Here is an 18,517-nt window from a genome sequence, read left to right on the forward strand (position 1 = left end):
TTTAGCAGAAAAAAAATTTGATGGACTCTATACTATTTTTTTCTTTTATTTTCAGTTTTTTCTTCTAATCCAAACAACAAAAAATCTATCTTTTCATCCTGTTTTTCCCTTCATATTCCCCATATCTAAACAAACAGTTGAGGTCCTTTTCTTTCCATCTTCTTACTTACTGCTGAGCATGAATCATTGAATATCCGTTGCCCAAAACTAAACTACCACCAAATTTAATAACTCATGTCATTTAACGTATAAAATTATGATTTATAATATATAATTTGTTAAAAAAAACTTAGTATGTTTGTCATATAAATTATAATTATATAATATGTATTGTGCATTTTTAATAGTGAATATACAATATATGGTTAGCGAAATATAATATGTAATGTTCATTTTAATATCTATTGATAAAACTACAAATTTAAATCTGATTATGAATTTAAATTGAAATTAGTCAAATTTTGCAACAATATTGTAAATATTAGCTGGAATTAACTGATCTATTATTTTTTAGAATAATATTATATATTATTTAAACCCCACTCATAAACCATGATAATTTCTATACTAACTTCATCCATAGAAGTTCACGTGCCACAACTCAAAATTCAATCACGTTTTTTTATTAAGAGCATTTTTAATGTTAGTTTTAATTTTAATTTTATTTTAAATCTTACAAAAATATTTATGAAATCTTTTAATATTTAGTCTTAGTTTATTTAAAATTTTATATATTTTATCAACATAATTATATAAATAATAAAATTTTATTAATTTTTTATTGAAGTAATATTGTATTCTTAAAATAATATCAATTTCGTTTCATATATCAATTCAATGTAAATTTCAATTATAAATCAATTCATTTCTTAACAATATCAAAATTAATACTCTATAAACACTTAATTGGAGATACTCTAACCCTCTCCTCTCTTTTATTTTTTTTTTATCTTCTCTCTCTCCAAAAAAAAAAACATACAGTATCCAGATGCCCAAACGTCTATCAATAATAGAACCTGCAAAGGTTATTTGACTCATTTAAAATTTAGGGCAAAAAAACAGAAATAAGCCAAGAGAGAAAATAATTTACGTGAATCAGCCAAAATAAAAACTGCTTTATCAATCCATCAATGCATATTTATATGTAGTTCGAACTATCTTGATTCGAACTCTATTTCTACATAATTCGAACCAGCTTGGTTCGAATTATACACAAACACATGCACATACTAATTCGAACCAAGTTCGAACCAGCTTGGTTCGAATTACACACAAACACACGCATATACTAATTCGAACCAGCTTGGTTCGAATTACACGATATAATTCGAATTATGCTGTTAAAAAATTAATAATTTATTAAAAAATGTTATTAAAAAATGTTATTAAAAATTAATAATTTAAAAATTATAATTAAAAATATATTTTATTCTATACAAAATAATTTTAAAAAATAGCTTAAAAGATGTTATGAGTACTATAAAAGTTTGTAATATTCTAGTGATTTAGGTAAATACATGATAAAAATATTTTTTCTTTAATTTCTAAATTATTAGTGACTATGTGGAGTATTTCTTTAATGTCTTAAATCATTAGGACATTACAAATTTTTATAGTACTTCTAACATCTTTTAAGCTATTTTTTAAATTATTTTGCATAGAATAAAATATTTTTTATGGTATAATTTAAATAAATTTATTAAAAAATATTCATGATAATTTTTTAATAAAATTATTTAAATCATATGGTGAGATATTACATTATTTGAATTACGCATGGGGAAGTTCAAATTACTCTGATTCAAACTATATGGTGAGCAATTCGAATTCTATACAATACTCTTCTGCTCATTCTTGTTAGCTCATGAATATTTTTTTAATAAATTTATTTAAATTATACCACAAAAAATATTTTATTCTATGCAAAATAATTTAAAAAATAGCTTAAAAAATGTTAGGAGTACTATAAAAATTTGTAATGTCCTAATGATTTAGGACATTAAAGAAATACTCTACATAGTCACTAATAATTTAAAAATTAAAGAAAAAATATTTTTATCATGTATTTACCTAAATCACTAAAATATTATAAACTTTTATAGTACTCATAATATCTTTTAAGCTATTTTTTAAAATTATTTTTGTACTCGTAACATTTTTAAGCCATTTTTTTAAATTATTTTGTATAGAATAAAATATATTTTTTAATTATTTTATATGGAATAAAATATTTTCTTTCATTTCTAAATTATTATTGACTATGTAGAATATTTTATTTAAAATTTGAGTACATGCATATATTTACCTAAGTTATTATAACATTACAAATTTTTATAGTACTCTTAACATTTTTTAAGCCATTTTTTTAAATTTTTTTGCATAGCATAAAATATTTTTTGTAGTATAATTTAAAAAAATTATTAAAAAAATTTATTAAAAAATGTTCATGAGCTATTAAAAATGGACAGAAAAGTATTGTATGGAATTTGAATTGATAGCTCATTAATATTTTAAAGAAGTCTCGTAATTAAATATTTTGTTAGCTTTTTTTTAATGTATGAAATAAAATATATATTTTTTTAATTTTTTAATTTATTATTTTTTTAATAAATTTTTTAATAAATTTTTTTTAATAAATTATTAATTTTTTAACAGCATAATTCGAATTAGACCATAAATTACTGTGTGTAATTCGAACCAAGCTGGTTCGAATTAGTGTGTGCGTATGTTTATGTGTAATTCGAACCAAGCTGGTTTGAATTATGTAGAAATGGAGTTCGAACCAAGCTGGTTCGAACTACATATAAACATGCATTGGTGAATTCATGAAGCAGTTTTTGTTTTGGTTGATTCACGTAAATTATTTTCTCTCTTGGCTTATTTCTGTTTTTTTTTTTTGCCCTAAAATTTAACTATGAACTTCGTAGGTATTTTTTTTAGTCTTTTTGAAATCAAATTCAAATGTGTAATATTTCATTTAGTCAAACAACATTGATTAATCATATAAGTGTATAATATTCATTGTAGATTACTAGATTGGATTGATTAGAATTTTCCATTAGATAATATGTAGACACTACATTTAAATCTAAATTTTATTTATTTTGCTTTGGTTAAGAAAATATATATCAAGGCCGTGGATCTCAAACACACAGCTTACACAATTACAATATACACTACATATTGAAATGTGTGGTTTCCTTTCCCCTCCAAAATACAACTCAAAAATGCATCTCTAGCTCTGCCATTCCAATAATAATATATACATTCCCAAACCCAGAAACACATTCTCAGTGTCATTCCCCTTCCTTCAAAACCCAACCTTTTCCCAGACAGTTACATCATCTCGTCAACCTTATGTGGTGCAGATGCATGAGCAGCAAGATTGTAAACAATGGAGGTGTTCAACAATAGACGGTGACAGACGGCAACTAAGTTGTGAACATAGTGGTCGCGGAAGATACAGGTGGTTGTGTGGGTGGTTCTTGGTGCATTTGATCACATTGTACAGAAGAATCTCTGTCACACACCTAGACCAACATAACCAACAACTAAATAAAATTGAGCAAGTAAATGCTGAACTATTTCCCTCTATTCAACCCAAAATGATGACTTATGCAGATACAAATTAGAACAAAAACCTGTACACTAATCATAAAATACAAGAATCGCCTCAACCCATGAACCCATCTTCAAAGGGAGTGGTAGAGCATCAAGTGTAGAGTAGATAAGAAGTTTGAGAGTATTTTTAGAATCTGGAGACTTCTGCAGTGAGATTAAGGTCATACTGGATTAGAATGTCAAGCATGTTGTACTGGTTTTACCCTCCAGACCAAATCGCATGATCTGTAATTATTCCAATCAAAGTATTTGTTTTGCTCATACTTAGATTTATGACTCTCCTCCAATAGGCCATGGCCATAGAAGAAAGCTCCTTTAATGCTCTTAACTTGTTGACATTCTTGGCTGGTTCATGTGGATCAACTCGTATCCGGTCCGCATTCGCAATAAACCAGGCACTGAAAGCTGGAGATGCTATCAACTCTGCTAAAGCTTGATCAGTGAATTTTCGGGTTGACTCAACCCGCTCATTCTCTGTTAACCTCTTTCTGTTGTTGTAAAAGGTTGAGATATAAACGTGCCCTACATACATAAGAAATGAAGATACAACATAAGAAACAAAAAATGGATCAGACAGCGTATCACAGCTTTGTTATTGCAAGAAAAGCTGTGCTCCAGAAACTTCACAGTTTTTGAGTAATAAATATCTGAATGAAAATCAATAATTTAGACAGACTTCTCCAAGGTTTATTAGAGAACATAATCCGTGCAAAGCATGTACATCTTTTTTTTCCTCTTTTCTTCTACTTTCTTTATTGATATAGGTGAATGAAAGGCTTAAACAAAAAATAGAGCATGAAAGCAAAAATGTAACAAAACTACGGAGACACAATAATGCAAAGCATTTCCATATGCGTGAACAGGGGACTCTTGAGAAATCAATTCAATGCAGCAAATGAAGTGATCCAGCATTCAAGTAGCTTTTAGTAGTGTCTGTTTAGTACATGCCAAATATTGAAGCACCGAGTGCAATGCATAAAACAGAGATTAACATCCCTCACATGACCCATGAGGGATCATCATGCTTGCAGAAGCAACTTATTGCAGTGCCCAACTTTTATAAATAATTAATCATACATTTAGTACTAAACTTTTAACCATTTTCTTTCCGTCTTCTTCAGCATTAACCATGCCGATGATACATAACAATCCTACATACGGATCTCAAAATGCTATATTATGGCACCAGAGCATACATATGAACTATAAACAACTTAATTGTTGTATATATAAAGGTATTTTATGAGAAAAATTAGCTTTCAACCAACAAGTGAGCTTTTCTCAATGGAAAGAAATCTTTTCCAGCTTAGTCAACATGAAAGCATAGCATTTCTTCCCTAAGTTGGAGCATATTGCACATTTTTACTGCTAAATATTTGCTCAATCAGTTCCACAGATTCCATACACTATTGTAAGTAAAATGTTCAATTTCTTTTATTTAATTACTAGTTTACACTTAGTAATTCCCCAAAAATACTTGAAAATATAAAAAATAGAAGCCAAAAAAAAAAAGTTCTGTTGCAGAATATGTAGAAATCTTACTCAAGAAAGATTAGAGCATGAAACATACCTTCCATGAAGCTGTTATCTAAGAATTCAAATGATGAATCACTAAATTTATGAGGAAATTCCATCTTCTTTACCCCCCCCCCCCCCCCAAAAAAAAAAAAATTCTGCTTTTTTTATAAACGAAAACGTAAAAGGGACGAACACCCAAAAACCAGAGAAAGACAAACACTGTTTTGGACAGGATCCAATTAAAAATCATTTTATGCGATCAAAAAAATGGAGAAAGAGAAGTCAGACTTACCATGTGTGAATACACTTTATAATAAGATAAGCAGCTGCAAACGAGACCAAGGCTCCATTTGCCAAAGGCGGATCAGTCGTGCTCTGGCAGAAAAGAAAAAATTGTAAAATCAAAATAAGTAGGAAAATGAACAACAATCTTAAAATAATTGCATGTGTCACTATGTAAGGAACTGGCATCTGGTAAGATGATAGAACAGTAGCCGAAACTGAAGGATGAGATACAATTAGTATGGTTTTCCCTCCCTCAGGTGTATGGCTTCCAACAGATTATTTTACCTACAGTTATTTTAAGGACAATAGAATTTTGTTGTTGTTGTCAATGTATATTTTTGTTTTTCTTTTCTTGTGTGTTTAGGGTACTTTTAAATTTTATTATTTTCATCTGAACCAACATAGTGACTGATTAAAGAAACTAAGATTTTTCATATATATTGTAATATTGTACATTTAGATTCTATAAACAGCAACATTTGCAAAGTTTATGTGGAAAATTTTTTAAAACAAACATTATAATTGGTGAATAGTTAGATAAATAGGTAAATTAATAAAAGGCAAAAGGCGAAAATAAAATTAAGTGCAAGCCACTCTCTTGATGAACAATTACCTATTAGATTAAACAATAAAACAATATATATCAACATAATAGTAAAACTAATATTCTAAAATACTATTAAAACAGTGAAAAGTATATTAAATATTTGAAAACAGTATAAAAATAAACTGAAAATCAATAGACGGCTGGTTCACCTAATAAATAGATAATGGAAGGTTAAAAAGCTTTCCCAAAAAGTCGTTAAAAAACTTCCCAAAAAGTGGTACAGCTTGGTAATATTTTCGAGTGACCGAGTTTCATAGAGATGCTAGACAAAAAAAGCTAGGCTATTAATTCCAGTGAAATGACGAACAAACATTAACATGTTACATACTTTCCGTGAAGAAAATTTGTTCATCTTGTCATGCATCAATAAGAAATTACACAAGGTGACATATTGACATAGCAAAATTTGTCATATACGACAGGGTGAGTTTTGGATAACAACCATAGCGTAGTTCATGTTCTCTAAACTATAATTACATAAATGCAAACCTGAAAAATGAAGGCGGATCCTATGATGCGCATTCCCCATTTCAGTATCACAAACTTAGCGACCCCAGCATGCTTAGTACCATCTTGTTTCGGGAAAACAAATTTCCTAACAATTCTATCACCTAAAGCAGCTCCAGCCAAGATGATGCTCAGTATTACAACAATAGCAACCTGTAAAACCATTATGAGAAATATTTTATGACAAAGAATGTAACATATCACTGATCAACTGTTATTACTGGAATTGGAATGCAGTGTTTTATTGATTAGTTAGAATTATAGTAAGGATATTCAAGAGACCTCTCAACTCTCCCAACATTCCCAATTACTCGAATGACTAGATACTCTTCCCTCTACCCTATCTCATCTGTTTATATTAATCAAGTGATGAGTAGCACTTACTAATGAAAACTAATTCGTATGCTAATGGATCCCTATAATAGACAAGTCATGCCAAGTCATATAGGATGAGGGAGGAATTCACAATATTTGTGGTAACCAGAAAAGATGGTCCACCAACATTCAGCAGGCATTATGCAGCATGGAGGATCGACCTTTATTAAGCCACATTGCTGCTGATCCATAATGTGAATGCCAGTGCCATTAGGCTGACCTTGTGGTTCAACTGAGGAAAGAAGGAGGCAAGAGTAGAATGGGAAAGTTGGTTGAAGAGTATGGCTAAGATCAAGGAGGAGGAAAGAGTTGGAGATTTGGGAAAAAGGAAGAGGAGGTCAAAGAAGGAAAGTGATGTTGTGGCTTCCATGTAGTATGTACAAGAAAAATACCATTGATGACTCAATAATTTGACATTGTTTTACTAACTGTAGGAATCAAACTGGTGACATTTAAACAATAAGAGATTAACAGCTGAACAAAATAGAGAGGACCCAAAATTTAAGCCTTCCCAACACCATACTTTATTTAATTTCAAGGTTCATCATTAAAAATTGCCTGAATGTTTTAAAAAAAATGTTGCTTGGAAGTTTAAAAACAAAATAATGATAAAAATCAGAATAAATATAACAAAATGAGATCTGTATATTTTAGGAAATAATTTTATACACCTGAAATAGTAGAATTATAATGACAGGAAAGATCACTATAGCCATTGAACTGCTATGGCAACATGGAACCCATCTGCTAATAATTGGAGCCAACAGCAGTGCCAATCCAAGTACAAGACTAATAAGGCACAAATTCTGAATATCTGGAACAATTTTAATAGCATGGACAAATCAGCACCATTAAAAATAGCAATAGTAATAAACAAAACACTAATAATAGAATAACTATTTGCCTTTAATCCTTTTTATGAGATAGAAGGAGCATACCTTCTTCAAGAGCAATTGTAACAGACACTGATGTTTGACCATTAATCCTCACATCAGCGTACCTCTTGTCATATGGTGACATATCGGCACTCCATACGCCCNNNCCATTCATCCTTTTGGCACTCACACCATCCAAGTGAATTGTCCCTGTACATACTTTATTAATAAGAAAAAGCAATCTTCATAGAATTTTGCAATAAGTTGAATCCAGGAGATGCACCAATGAGGTGGAATGCGATGACAGCAAATAAATATAAATATACTATCACCATGTACATTGATCAAAGCTATACACTCACCTATGCAGACAAACCTGAACTTGGCTATGTAGCCTCTCTGGGATTGCGGCTGAGGGAGCCACAGAAATGTGGAATGAACTAGCATAGCTCAGAAGATTCAATCTTGAGATGCCATAAATGGCAACACGGGCACATCGTAAAGTGTTTTGTACATCAACACCATAAGTAGCTGAATGACCGGAAAGGGGGGCAGGGGTGACCTCTAACACCGGCCTTTCAATGCTAACTCCTGCATTTGTAGTGTCTTTAGATTCTTCACAACATAGGAACGGAAAGTATAAGAACAAAATAACTAATAATATAAAAAGCAATTTGGTTCTAATATATTTGCGAGTTGTGCCTTTTGATTTTGGAGTGGAATACCCATCCCTTCTTCCCCAGAGGACAAAGCCAGCTTTCACCCTGATTCTTTTCTTTCAAGAAAGAAAAAAGAAAAATAAAATAAAACAAAATAACATAAAGCAGAAGTGACTATGTTTCAATCATGTTCTGTTTCTGGTTATCGAACGTAATAACAGAACAGGCATTGATCATGGCAATCCCCAAGAAGGGAAAAAGGTCAAAATAAACAAAAGACAAAGCTTTTGAATTTTGATAGCTAGCTACCATCATCAGCTCCCAAAATCCTTCAACAATCAGACCACAGAAACATACTGAGGCACCAATCACACAAAAACAACACAGATCATACCCAAGACTTGCCGCATAACTAACCTGAAACTTCACTTCCCTACGAGACAGAAAGCAAAGAGAAACACCTTAAAACACGCCCAGGCCCAATAAGCTATTCACTTAGGATTGAATGGTGAATTGACTGAATTCTAGGAATTCATCGTGGAGTTAGCATCTGATTCGAAATTAGTACGATCGAACCTGGGATTTGTATTTTTTTTTTTTAGGGGAATTTGAAAAGGGGCAAGATTGCGAGAAACCCTAGGACCTTTTTTTGTGAGAACCCTAGGACCATTTGAATAGCGAGAGAATCAACTAAACTGTAAAAATGAAGTAGTGCATGTGGAAGTGGAAGAGGAGGAAGAGAAAATCCATTTTAGGGACCTGGGAGTTGAGGGGGTTTGTGATGATCCAGATCGACAAGTGAGGGGCTGAAGAAGACGAGGAGAGTGGCGGCCGCAGAGGCGGAGTAGAACCACGTCATCATTATCACAGGGCAATGAATGTGATGAATACAAATCGCGTAGGAGTAATAGTAATATTATTCGGTATTCGGAAACAGGGCCTCTTTTAATTGTTATATGATGATCATGATGAAAAAGTTGACATACACGAATGTCTGAAGTGGCGTGTGCTACCAGATCAGAATGCTTCCTCGGCTTCTAGAAGGTTCGGTTTCCTTAAGTAGGCAGTGCAAGTACAATGCAAAGTGCAGCTTTCTTCTTGGATGGCGCCGACTCATCATATGTTCTTTTATGACTTTATGTTTCTTAGGATTGCGATTCTTTGACTGAAATAATAAATACAGTAACAAGACAAAGATAATGCATTTATTAATGTACGTAGATAAGCCAAATTTACTCTTTAGTCCCTAGTCTATCTCCATTCTCCGGTCCTCCCGCTACCAGCTTTCAGCTTTGTTCTCACTTTCACAAATTTCGCCAACCAATCATGCCTCCCATTAGATGCGATATTTACACATCAAGGAATATTCTGTTTATCCACACATCTCTAATGTAATAACGATATAAATAAGAGTTAGTATTAAAACGGAAAGCGTATTAATGTATTACATAGGCATAGTATAACAGATTTGTTACACATACATCTAAGTTCTCTTGACAAAAGTTTAAACAAATTGATTTAAATTTAACAAAAATAACCCTCAAATTAAAATACGTATAAACACGCACTTTAAAAATTATCAAATAACACGAACGTCATTATAAAAAACAATTTTTTACCCTCGATCAAAACTGCAACACTCAAAATTTAAATAACAATCAAAACCTTTAAAAAAATCTCTCAAAATCGTCACAAAAAATCAAAAAAGTTTCAAAGCTGAAGAAATCTTAACCAACAAACATAGAAAAAAAAAAGACAAAAGATTATTGAAGATAATATTCACTAATCTTACAGTTTTCTCACTTTTTCCTTTCTCATTCTGGTCACAAAACGCTACATAGTAACCTTATACGCTTCATTTGGTGATAACTGTATTAGGTCGGTGTAAAAATGTTACATAGTGTTGGCTGTATAGTTTAACCTATATTTGCATGTGTTTGAAGGATTTGAATGTGTTTTTGTACATGTTTCGAAATAAGTGTCTATAGTGCTTCTGGTATCATTGTATTCATGTTTGTGTTTCAGCCTATTTAGTTTGTCTTTCGGTGTATTTTATCAGAATTTAGGTGCAATTGGTGGTGTATTATTTATGCTATAACTAGAAAATAGAATATTCTTATGCTTCTGATGTTATTATGTACATATTTAAGTGATTTGCAACTATTTTTGTCTGTTTATCAAAAGTTTTGTTTATCGATTTCTTGTAACAAACCATCGAATTTTATTCTAATGCTTCTGGTATTATTTTATGCATGTTTGATTCAATTGTATGTCTTTTTAATCTCACATTGTATGATATAATCGAAAAACAATAGCGGCGTATTTAGTTTGTATTTCGGCGTATTTGGTTTCTTTCAATATATTAACCTTTTTTTATTCCTTACAGAAAAAATAGCAACAAAATATAATGTAAGCATATATATGTTTGAACAACTCAATTTATTTTGTATAAATATAGTTTATTTACATGATTCTCATTTATTTACAGAAAATCCATGATTTGAGATGTTCCATAAGATCAATTCATGATAAATTCCAAAACATGAGCGAGGACAAAAAAGTAATTGTTCGAGAACTGGGATTTGGTGGTTTAATGTATATCCCTCCAATGAATGTGCCACATAAGCTATTGAAATAATTGACATATTCATTTGATCTGTCCCGTAACAGACTGGACACATGGTATAGTATAATCAACATCACCCAAGAAAATATAGCAGCTGTCCTTAGCTTAAGTATAACTGGTAAAAATCCATTTCCTAATATATTCTGTGAATCAAGTTTTGGTGTATTATCAAATTAAATCTGTGTTATTGAAATATTTCTTTTCGCTTTTGCAGGGCCACGCTATCCAGCAAAAATTAACTTTCAAAAACTTAGTGAGAAGAATAAGAAAGTTGTTAGAAGCTTCCAAGGCAAGACCTTGTCACAATTATCAACCTCTATGATGGAGATGAATGTCGATGGAGAGAAAAACCAGATAGAATTCAAGAGGACATTCATCCTATGCATTCAGATGTCCTTCTTGTTGTAGACAATGGTAAACAAAATTTTTCCGGTTCACATGCCACTCATTCTTCACGTGGATGCAATATTTCAACGAAATTGGACTGATCATGTGCTCAACTTCCTAATAAAAGGCATTAAAGAGCACATATTGAAAAAGAAATATGTTGTTAATGACTGCCTCTATACTCTAATGATTGTATATTTTTACGAATCGACATACAAAGATAGTCCGGTAGATGAAATTCCTGGACCACCATGGGTCCAACATTGGACCAAGGAGTTGCTGGTACAAAAAATAAATACTAAGATCAATAATAAGATGGTAACTCAACAGAATTTCTTCTTTATATTCGGTGTATTTCTTAAAAATATATTATGTAAACAAATATTTTTTCTGTTTTAGGGAATCGTGAAAACAGCACAACTGAAAAAACAACTAAAAGAAGGAAAAAAGAAGGAAAAAAAAAAGAAGGAAGGAAAGAAGGAAAAAAAGAAGAAGAGTATTTCTTCAGAAGGTGAAAGTCTTGCTAAATCCGAGTTCGATTCTGAAGATGAGTCAGAGGAGATACCAAAAAGAAGAAAGCAATCTAAAAGAGTGGCAAAGAAGTAAGTATTCTTTTTCGGTTTATTTTTTGCTATTTTATTATGTTTTCTTGCCTGATGATTGTTTCTTTTTTCAAGATGGAGTCCAAAAAAAGAAAGCACGTTACTGAGGATTCATCTTCCGAAAAAGAAGTGAATCTGATAATATATAAGGTTCATCAACTATAATTGAAAATACTATGTTTTACTTTTTCGTCAAAAGTTTATTTATTAACAAAATTTTTTAATGTATTAACAGAAGTGAAGAAAGTGAGGAATTAAGAAAACAAAGATTTAAGAAAAAATTCAAAAGCCTACAAAAATGTAAGTATTATTTTTTGGTTATTTTATCAATTTTATTGTGTTTACCTGATGATTGTTTGCTTTTCCAAGATGCAATCCAAAAAAAAGAAACAAATTATTGAAGATTTATCTTCTGAAAAAGAAACCAAATCTGAGAATGAGTAAGATTCTAAAACTATTATTGTAATGCTATCTTTATTGTGTTCATTTGCCTAAGAATTGTTCGCTTTTGCATAACTAAATCCAAAAAAAGAAAACAAGTTGTTGATGACTCATCCTTACAAAAAGAAACTGAATCTCATAATGAGTAAGATTCAAAAACTATCATTGTAAAATGCTATGCTTGTCAATTTTCGATGTATTTTGATCATTTTACTATTTTTTTCTGATGATTGTTTGCTTTTCCAGAATGCAACAAAAAATCACTGATATTCCAGAAACTGGGTTCATTCCATGGAAGCTCACTATGATCCTTCACCAACGTAAGATTCATTGTCTGAAGTTCTTTTTTTGCTAAATTTTCCTTAAATCTAATATAATTATTCTAGTTTTACTGAATAATATTTATTTTGTCCTTAGAATACCACATGTAAATTTGGTAAATAAAAATGATGCTGTGTTTCTGACATAGACAAGCAATCAGAGCAGTGTAAATCAACCAATTGACAAAATGCAAATTTTTCTCTTACTGTTTCTTTCATTCTTGCGCTACCATGTTCTGCTTCTGATTTCATATTTTTTTTTAGAAAAAAAAGTCCATTAAGATTTTATGCAAAAAAAAAATTGCAACTATGTAACTTTTCATGCAACAGAAGTTATGTTTTTATTGAATGCTTGTGATGTAGTTTTGATGTGATTTCAGTGTATTTTAGGTTCATCGAACAAGAGGAATCATTGAATGAACCCGCTCCTATTCAGAAATGAATAATAAATGATAATCTGAAAGGATAAATCATTGTTCTTTCGAAACAAACTCATTCTCAATCAGAATCGCTGGACATGTGAGTTTTCCAACTCACCTTCGATGTTCTATTTCATTGAGTTAATCATTTGCACCTGAATGTTTATGCCATAATAACTTTTTCATTTTTCTTTTCTTTAGAGTTCCACTTCAAGTATTTGCTCCTACTTCAAGCCTTCCCCAAACTCAACAAACTACTACAACGTTACTGGTGGACGAAATTGTGATTCATACTTAAATTGTTGTTCGAAATTGATTCCCCAGTAATAGCCCCAAAAACTTGGTGCTCAATACCATGGTCTAAACATAATTTCACAACTTCGCTCAACTAACCAGCAAGTGCACTGGGTCGTCCAAGTAATAAACCTTACGTGAGTAAGGGTCGATCCCACGGAGATTGTTAGTATGAAGCAAGCTATGGTCATCTTGCAAATCTCAGTCAGGCGGATAATAAATGGTTATGGAGTTTTCAAATAATAATAATAAATAAACTGAAGATAAAGATAGAAATACTTATGTAGATCATCGAATGAAATTTCAGATAGGCGTATGAAGATGATGTGCTCCTTCTGAATCTCTGCTTTCCTACTGCCTTCATCCAATCCTTCTTACTCCTTTCCATTGCAAGCTGTATGTAGGGCATCACTGTTGTAAATTGCTACATTCCATCCTCTCAGTGAAAAAGGTCCAAATGTTCTGTCACGGCACGGCTAATCATCTGTCGGTTCTCGATCATGTCGGAATAGAATCCCTTGATTCTTTTGCATTTGTCATCACGCCCAACAATCTCGAGTTTAAAGCTCGTCACAGTCATTCAATCCCAGAATCCTACTCAGAATACCACAAATAAGGTTTAGACTTTCTGGATTCTCATGAATGCCGCCATCAATTCTAGCTTATACCACGAAGATTCTGATCTCACGGAATGGAAGGCTCGGTTGTCAGGCGAGGGCAACCATGCGTCGTTCATCAGGAATCAAAGAGATACACACTCTAGCTTTTGCTTGTAGAACAGAAGTGGTTGTCAGGCACGCGTTCATAAGGACGGAAGATGATGAGTGTCACGGATCATCACATCCATCAGGTTGAAGTACGAGTAGTATCTTAGAATAGAAATAAGATTGAAATTGAATAAAAGATAGTAGTAATTGCATTAAAACTCGAGGTACAGCAGAGCTCCACACCCTTAATCTATGGTGTGTAGAAATTCCACCGTTGAAAATATATAAGTGATGAAGGTTCAGGCGTAGCCGAATGGCTAGCCCCCAAAACGTGATCACATGATTAAAAATACAATTCAGGATCCAGGATCGATCAAAAAGACTCTGAATACAATAGTAAAATGTCCTATTTATACTAGACTAGCTACTAGGGTTTACAGAAGTAAGTAATTGATGCAGAAATCCACTTCCGGGGCCCACTTGGTGTGTTCTTGGATTGAGCTTGAGCTTTACACGTTCAGAGGCTTTTTTTGAAGTTGAACACCAAGTTGTAACGTGTTTTTGGCGTTCAACTCTGGTTCGTGACGTGTTTCTGGCGTTTGACTCCAAAATGCAGCATGGAACTGGTGTTGAGCGCCAGTTTACGTTGTCTAATCACGAATAAAGTATAGACTATTATATATTGTTGGAAAGCTTTGGATGTCTACTTTTTAACGCCGTTGAGAGCGCGCCATTTGGAGTTCTGTAGCTCCAAAAAATCCATTTCGAGTGCAGGGAGGTCAGAATCCAACAGCATCAGCAGTCCTTTGTCAGCCTTTTATCAGAGTTTTGCTCAGGTCCCTCAATTTCAGCCAGAAAGTACCTGAAATCACAGAAAAACACACAAAATCATAGTAAAATCCAGAAATATAAATTTAGCATGAAAACTAACGAAAACATCCCTAAAAGTAGCTAGATTATACTAAAAACTATCTAAAAACAATGCCAAAAAGCGTATAAATTATCCGCTCATTAGTTACCCAGAGAAGAAGATATAGAAAAAGAAACTATTAATGTGTAAGTATTACTTAAATTCCTTTTCTAATAGTTTTAGTTTATTTGGTTTGTATTTTGGTGTATTTCTTGTTATTTGAGGTGTACTTGGTGTTGTTGTCCTCTTTTTATTAATGTTGTAACTAGCCCATAGAAATTTATTGTAGTGCTTATACTGTCATTTTGTGCTTGTTTTATTGAGTTGCATATCTTTTTAAATTTTGATGTATTTGATTTATATTTCTTTGTATTTCATGTAAATTAAGGTGCACTTGGTTTGATTGTATTAATTAAATTCCTTTTCTGTAATCCTGAAGTCTCTCCCAACTTCAACAATCTGTTGCAAAATCTCCAACAAAGAAATGTACTGAAGAAGAACCTCAACAACCACAACAAGAATCTCATAAAGAATTTGCTCCTACTAATATGTAAGTTCTACTTCTTAAAATTCTTTTTCAATATTTTCTTTGTAATATTCAGATATTTTATGTGTCATCATGCAGTCATCCACTCCCTCAAACAGTCCTGATGCAATAATAATAGTTGCCAATGTTGCATTGAAGAATGACTTTTCTATACCATCATTTAGTCTTGGATTCACTCAATCAAGTGAGGAGACTGTACTTTCTCAAGAGGATAAACCACAAGCTGTCAAGAAAAAATCTTAGGACAGTCCAATATTGGAAGAAGATTTGAAAAATTTGGTGGAAGCTGTCATAGATACTGAGGTTGCAACAGCATTAAATTTTGGTAGAGAGAAAAGTCCCTCTCTGGAAAAGGTGCAGCCTACAATGAGCTTCCTCGACAAATTCAAAACTCCCGTGAGGCAGAAGCAAATAATAGATAAACTTAAGGAGAAATATTTTTATTGGGTGATAAATATCAAGACTTATGAAGATGAAAGCACTAATGAGTGGAAGACAATTTTTATACTGAAGCATGAAAAAATATTGAAAATAAGAAGAATACACTTTGAATCCATAAAAGTTGAATCAAATGTCGAAAATCTGATAATCCTAGAATAACGTTAATGATTTTCTTATCAGTTGTTATGCCATATATGTATTAAGTTTGGGGTTTTGGTTTTTGTATGTTGTCTCGGTAATGTGCCAAATTCTGAACATCAAAAACATTAAAAGATTTTAAAAAACTCATATACTGTTTTCTCGTTGATATTATTATAAGTTGTAATACATTAAAATTTTGGTGTATTTTTAAAATATATTGTTTGCTGTATCTATTTCTTTCGGTGTTATACAAATTTTGTAGAATTATGCAATGTCGAGTCATGAGGGCAACTTTCTTCATCCAAAAACTAAGAAGTCTTTTCAGGTTGAAGACTATGAAGACTACCTCCCATTTTTGGACAAGAAGAAACTTGCATCCCATTCGTTTGTAAGCTTTCATTTATAAAATTTCTTAAATAATTCTTACATTAGGTGGCAATTAAGCTAAAAAGTTGTTCTCTCTAGCCAAGTTTCAAATATCTGTCTCGATTTGCTATGCGCATCATTGGTGGTTATGGATAGTGGATGTTGAATTGACGGCTAAGCTAGAAGAAGAGCAGGCGAAGAGACAATCGATACATAAAGTCTTGGGATATCTAGTCCAACAACAAGGAGTCAATTATTTGCCAGCTGAGGTTGCTGCAGAGCTGGCTTTGGGCAGTACACCAGACTCGTCACGCACAGGGCCATCTTCATCTGACAATCACGACCCGCAACAAAAATTTTGAATTTCAATCAATATTCTTAGATACTTTTGCATTTAAGTTGCTTTAGTGCTTTATGCTTATTTTCTTCAAGTTAAGCATTCTTACTTTATTTTGGATGATGTTATGACAATCTCATTATATATGTTATGTTTGCATATATTTAGTTTAGTTTGTTATGTTATTTGGCTATTTTATTTGGTTGCAATTTCTTTAAATTAATTGAAAATAAAAAAATTAAAGTTTAATAAACAGACGTTTTCAAAAGAGACAAAATAATAAAAAACCTAAAATTTTAATGGGAATTTTGAATTTGGCGGCGGTTTTTAACCGCCGTAAAACAGTCATATTGTTCATTTTTCTGATATTTAGCGGCGGTTATCACCCACCACAAAACGACTTCGTTTTCAATTCACTAGCATTTAGCGGCGGTTGCAAACTGCCGCAAAATTGGAAATATCATTTTTCACCCCATACTGCAGCGGGTAATAACCGCCGCGAAACCAATTCATATTTCGCGGCGGTTATTCTAGCAGTTAAAAAAATCGCCGCTAATCATTTTCCTGCGCCCCATCTTCTGGCGTTTAATTAACTGCCACGAAATATTTTGCGGTAGTTCAAAACTGCCACAAAACGGCTCCAGAAACCGCCGCAAAGTGCCGGAATTGTTGTAGTGAATAATATTTTATTTTTTATTAAATTAATTTAATATATATTTTATATTATACTTTTAGATACAAATCAGAATTTAATTTTGATGTACTGACAGTGTAAAATATTTTACATAATTATCCAATTATATCTATTTTTTTAGATGATCATTTACACGAATAGAATCAATGTAAAAAGTAGTTATTTTTTATGATATGGTGTTACAGAATTAAATACATATGTAAAACTATTTTACATTAAAAGTGTATAAAAATTTAATTTTAAAAATTAAAAAATATATAAAATAAATATTTTAATACAAAATTTAATAAATTTTTTTAATGTGAAGGAAAATATAATTTTTTAACACACACACACACATATACATTTTTTCAAAATGCTAATGGGGCACTTACCCCACGAGTTACCACATAAATCCATCCCTCGGTCTTGGCTCCTCCGAATTTTTGTGAATAAAAGTTAATAATTTTAAGTATATAAAGTTATTATATAGTATATAATTTTATTTTTATTTAAAAAATAGAATAAATAATTATCCTATGTAAATAAATGTCTTACTCCTTAAATTAAAAAAAATTATTCCCAATCACTTTTTAATTAAATAAATTTCTAAATCTTTAAATATTTAAACTTTTTTGATTTTAAATATTTTTTTATTTTTCTACCTATTATCATATAAAAATACTTTAATATTGAAAATAACTAAAAAAATCTTTATATATTATAATACATACATAAAAGTAAATTATTTTAAATTTATTTATTTTTTTGTAATATTAAAATTATAACATATTAAGTAATTTAATTAAAATGATTATATTTTATGTATTTTATTTGTAAATATATTTTAAATACATAT

General features: G+C 31.3%; 3 protein-coding genes across 3 annotated transcripts in view; all 3 read right to left on the reverse strand.

The window, feature by feature from the left end:
- LOC107494347 (uncharacterized) overlaps nt 1–9,423 on the reverse strand; it is a 13,951-nt gene extending 4,528 nt beyond the window's left edge. The window contains exons 1-2 of the mRNA XM_052251274.1: nt 9,207–9,423; nt 8,151–8,379 (exon numbers count right to left, since the gene is read on the reverse strand). Coding sequence (XP_052107234.1) covers nt 8,151–8,379; nt 9,207–9,309 — 332 coding nt within the window. The 5' untranslated portion in view covers nt 9,310–9,423. The remainder of the gene's footprint in view (nt 1–8,150; nt 8,380–9,206) is intronic.
- LOC107494350 (uncharacterized) lies at nt 3,082–5,200 on the reverse strand. The gene is made up of 2 exons (XM_016115405.3): nt 5,192–5,200; nt 3,082–4,143 (listed from the first exon to the last, which is right to left on the reverse strand). Exons 1-2 carry the CDS (start codon nt 5,196–5,198, stop codon nt 3,821–3,823), a joined length of 330 nt encoding a protein of 109 aa, XP_015970891.1. The 5' UTR covers nt 5,199–5,200; the 3' UTR covers nt 3,082–3,820.
- Nucleotides 5,304–7,946, reverse strand: LOC107494348 (uncharacterized). Its single transcript, XM_016115403.3, has 4 exons — nt 7,852–7,946; nt 7,585–7,727; nt 6,521–6,691; nt 5,304–5,514 (listed from the first exon to the last, which is right to left on the reverse strand). The coding sequence occupies exons 1-4, from the start codon at nt 7,931–7,933 to the stop codon at nt 5,428–5,430; spliced, it is 483 nt and encodes a 160-aa protein (XP_015970889.1). The 5' UTR covers nt 7,934–7,946; the 3' UTR covers nt 5,304–5,427.
- Nucleotides 9,424–18,517: the final 9,094 nt, after the last annotated feature.

Source organism: Arachis duranensis, chromosome 6 (genome assembly GCF_000817695.3).
Source record: "Arachis duranensis cultivar V14167 chromosome 6, aradu.V14167.gnm2.J7QH, whole genome shotgun sequence".
NCBI lineage: Eukaryota > Viridiplantae > Streptophyta > Magnoliopsida > Fabales > Fabaceae > Arachis > Arachis duranensis.

Excerpts from the sequence above, each read along its gene's own strand:
- LOC107494348 (XM_016115403.3), bottom strand. The coding sequence starts at position 7,933 with ATGTCACCATATGACAAGAGGTACGCTGATGTGAGGATTAATGGTCAA. Across the intron at positions 7,728-7,851 it reads TACAATTGCTCTTGAAGAAG|ATATTCAGAATTTGTGCCTT; the intron begins GTATGCTCCTTC and ends AAATTGTTCCAG. Across the intron at positions 5,515-6,520 it reads GATCCGCCTTCATTTTTCAG|AGCACGACTGATCCGCCTTT; the intron begins GTTTGCATTTAT and ends CTTTTCTGCCAG.